Genomic DNA, 4,290 nt, shown 5'->3' on the forward strand with positions numbered 1-4,290 from the left:
TGAAAGAGGGAAAAAGTCCCAGCTCTCATGGAGCTCATGATATTTTAGAGAAGGAAAGAGACAATCCAGGAAATAGACAAATAGCCACGTTCAGCTAGTGATCAAGAATTTACAAAGGTAAAAGGGTGGCAAGTGGCGGGGGCGGGTGTTATTCTGGCTGGGAAAGTCAAGAGATGCCCCTGAAAAGGCCCTAAGGCCCTGCAGACACCCAGGGGAAGGTCTTGGCAGGAAAGTGGGGGGATGGGGGGCCAGGAACCAAAGCTTCATGAGCCTTGGAAAAGAGGGATGGGAAGATGCTTGAAGGGACAGAGGAAGTGAGAGTGAAGGCTGTTCCACAGGCATCCAGGCTAGAGAGGAGGGGATCTGGGGTGGGCTGAAGTCAAGCAGGCGCTGGAGGGGCAGAGAGGAGAGGATGGAGTATATGGAGGGTGTGAGGGCAAAGAGAGCAGGAGGATGTGGAGCCTGAACTAGGGAGGCCCAGGAAAGAGGAGAAATGGAGAGGTAGGTTTTGACTGTAACACTCAAGCACTGTTCCATTGACAGGGACTTTGTCTTTTTCTTCTTTGTCCCTCATTGGTTAGGACAGTGGTGACTACACAGTAGGTATTCAATCACTTCATTCATTTAGTCAATGAATATTTATTGAGAACCTACTACATGCCTGGCTCTGTCATAGGCACCGGGGATACACTGGTGAACAGGACAATGTCCTTGGCCTCTTGGAGCTTACATTAAAAGGCGGAGACAGGACAAGTAAATATGTGTATGTGGGCAGAAGGGAAAAGAGAATGGAGGGGCTGTTTTAGATGTGGGGGTCGTGATAAGGTGACATCTGATCCCAGACTTTAAAGAAGTGAGCTGGTGAGTCTTAAATGGGAGAATCTCGGGGAAGAACATTTCAGGCAGAAGCAGCAGCAAGTACAAAGGCCCCGAGATGACGAGTGTTTGTTGACCGAACAACAGATCTAGTGCTTGTTGACTGAATGATCAGGAATTGTGTCCCTACCAGTACACCTGAAACTCTCTAAGGAACATGCCTGGGTCTTCCTCATCAGAAAAGAGTGGTCAGAGGAGTGGGAGGGAGCCACTTCCTGCCTTTCTTTACGCAATTCCTCTTTCCCCAGCCCTGGCCAGGCCTAGAAGCAGGGGTCAGGGAGGGTCAGGTGCTAAGTCTGTCACAATCTGGAGAAAGGGCAGAGAAAGTCAAAGAATAGGCAGGCTCTGTGCTGTCCCACAGCCCAGCACTCATGCCCACGCTGTTTCTACTTTTAACACCTGGGGGTCCACCCGGTCATCCAACCCCCACCTCTGCCCCTGCCATGACCCCCCTCACACTAAAACTCCTTACTTCTCTGGTCATTCTCCTGGCGCGTTATTTGTCTCTGTAGGGTTTAAGGGAAAGCTTCTTCACCCTCTGAAGTTTCAATGAAAAATAAACTCACAAAAGGCACATTAAATGGAGAAAAAGGTATATCCATGAACTCAATGTGTATACCCGGGGAGAATGAGAAAGTGATGCCCACCCCTCAGCAGTGCTCAGAAGCTTCTATACTATCCTGGCAGAACAGGTGATGGGAGAGGGGAGAAGAGGAATTCTGTAGAGGACTGAATGGATCAGGGAATAGAGATTAACTTGCCGGGTGTGGTCACATTCTTGGTCCTACAGGGAGGAGGAGAAAAACAATCGTTCCTTTTGGTGGGTCTGGATGTTAGGCAGATAAAGGAACTTCAATTTTATCCTGTGTTTTGGGAGAGATGGTGAAGGGAGGGAAGGTCAGAGAGACCTTTAGACTTCTTCAGTTGGGTAAGTCAAAGCGCCATGCTTTGGGACTTCTGACCCCAATACTTCTCTGGCTATCTCACCAGGATTTGAGAGGGCTGTGGATGCTGCCACTCCCCACACCACTCCCCACACCACCCCAACCCCCTAAGACACAGAGGTACCTAGGAGACTCCAGGTCTTAAAGTCTTAGCTCAGATTCCACCCAGATTCTGGCCATATTCCCAGTCCTCATGTGAGCATAAGATGATCAGAACTGGATAGTCACTTCCTCTTTATTATTCTTAAGTCATTTCTGCTTCTCCAACTATCTTGCTGACAAAGACATGTTGCTCTAAATTCTACTGATTCAAGACTTTTCTATTCTTACCAACAAAGCATAACAGGCTGTGAGAAACATGCCTGACCACACACAAAATTGGAAAAGGCATGCAGTGGGTGCAGATGACCCGACCTAACTGTTCCTTCTGATTTTAATTCCAGGCACTTCCCTCTTGGCCAGGTGAGATGCTATGATCCAGAAGGTGTCTCCCACAGGGCATTCTTAGGGCTCAGTGAAAGGACCCCCCACCCCCAACAGGACAGGTCTTCCTTTCCCATGTGGGCTCTTTATCCAGAACCCAGAGCTGCGGAGGGTCTGGCTTCTGGGACCCTTGACTGGGGAGAAAGCAGGTGGGGGCCACCGAGGGAAGGCCGGAGAGCAGAGAGGCACCAGGCTGGCTGAGCCTGGCCAGCTGCCCTTTGCCTTAGCTCAGTGGTTATCAAAGCCTGGCCCCCAGGCCAGCAGAACCAACATCACTTGAGGCCTACTCAGCCAGAAACTCTGCAGTGGAGCCTCCCAATCTGTTTTAACAAACCCTCCAGGTGACTCTGGTGCAGAATGGTGGCAAGAACTCAAACCTGGACTAGGCCTGCCGGGTAAGTGGAGTCCTGGCTCTCCGGCAGACTCAAGTGTGGGTGGCCTGGACCAAGCCCGCCTGTGCCTGGGCCATTTCTCCATTTGTCAAGCCCTAGGACTGGGGTAAAGGATTTGACAAGGTCTCTTGGGCAGGGATGGAATCAGATGAATATCTAAGTGGAAGATACATAGACAATTGTAACTACTCCTCTTTCTCACATGGCTCTAAAGGGGAAAACAGATGAGTGCAGTTGCTTTGTCTTTGGGTAAAGTCACCAGGAGCTGCCTGCCTGAGTGAACCAGACAATTTAATTTATGCCATTTAGTGAAGGGTCTTGCTTTACCACCACATTTGAGGAGGGGTGGCATGGAAGCCTCTCTGTTGGAATTTGTGACCCTTGGACGCTTCTCCCACCTCCACCCTTTTTGGGCGGTAAAAGCTTTTAGGTGCTGCCTCTTTAAGAACTCAGATCTGGCCAGAGGCCGTGGCTCACCCCTGTAATCACAGCACTTTGGGAGGCCGAGGTGGGCGGATCACCCGAGGTCAGGAGTTCCAGACCAGCCTGGCCAACATGGTGAAACCAGTCTCTACTAAAAATACAAAAATTAGGAGGGTGTGATGGGGCGCGCTTGTAATCCCAGCTACTCGGGAGGCTGAGGCAGGAGAATCGCTTGAAAGAGTTTGGGGTTTGAACCCGGAGGGGAAGGTTGCAGTGAGCCGAGATCGCGTCATTGCACTCCAGCCTGGGCGACAAGAGCAAGACAATGTTATAAAAAAAAAAAAAAAAAAAAAAAAAAAAAAAACACCTCAGTTCCTATCGAAAAAATAACCACATTTGTTTGGCGTTTTTGCACTTTTAATAGTCCCTGAAGAGTTCAGGAGGAAAGCAGGGTTTTACATCCCCTTTGAGGGACGCAAGTAGGATTGCCCAAAAGGTTCCACTCCGTTTACACTTAGCGAGGGCCCGGCAAGAGCCCCACCTTTCACATTCATTATTTCCCTTACTAACCGAGGCTCCGAGACGCTAAACAAGTAGCCCAAGGTCACACCGCAGGGTGAGGGCAGTAGAGCCCCGGCGCGTGCCTCCTCCCTTCGGACCCTGCCGCGTTCCCAGAGGCTCGACTCTGCAAGCTGGAACAGGAACCGAACCCTCGGGCCCTCTGTCGCCTTCCCGGCCCTCGAGGAATCTGCGCCCCAGGCGAAGCGGTCCTCGGAGGTTCGGGAGCGTCGGAGTGACTTCCCGATCCTTTACCCTGGGACCCGAGGGATCCCTCTCCCCGAGTGCCGGGTCCTCCCCGCGGCTCCCCAGGGGCTCCTCCGGCCGCCCTCGCTGACTCAGCGTAATCTGAGCTGCGGAGGGCGGCGGGGCTGGCGGAGCCCGCACGGGGTTAATTGCCGAGCTTTGAACGCCCCCTCCCGCCCCGCCCGCCTCCAGCAGCCGCCCCGCCCCCGCGGAGAGGTCCCGGGCAGGCGCCAGCGGCCGCAGCAGAGCAGCTGGAGGGAGCGAGGCTGCAGCGCGGCCGCCGGGCGCAGCATGACTGCCATCGGCGTGCAGGTAGCCGGCGCCCGGCGAGGCGCTGACCCGGGGTGCTGCCCGCCGTGGGAGGTGGG

At 53.0% G+C, this 4,290-nt stretch overlaps 1 protein-coding gene across 1 annotated transcript in view; it reads left to right on the top strand.

Annotated features, from left to right (window-relative positions):
• Positions 1-4,109: 4,109 nt before the first annotated feature.
• TMEM37 (transmembrane protein 37) overlaps positions 4,110-4,290 on the top strand; it is a 7,175-nt gene continuing 6,994 nt past the window's right edge. The window contains exon 1 of the mRNA XM_017891992.1: positions 4,110-4,234. Coding sequence (XP_017747481.1) covers positions 4,214-4,234 — 21 coding nt within the window. The 5' untranslated portion in view covers positions 4,110-4,213. The remainder of the gene's footprint in view (positions 4,235-4,290) is intronic.

The sequence above is a fragment of the Rhinopithecus bieti genome, unplaced genomic scaffold (genome assembly GCF_001698545.2).
Source record: "Rhinopithecus bieti isolate Rb0 unplaced genomic scaffold, ASM169854v2 scaffold_19969, whole genome shotgun sequence".
Lineage (NCBI taxonomy): Eukaryota > Metazoa > Chordata > Mammalia > Primates > Cercopithecidae > Rhinopithecus > Rhinopithecus bieti.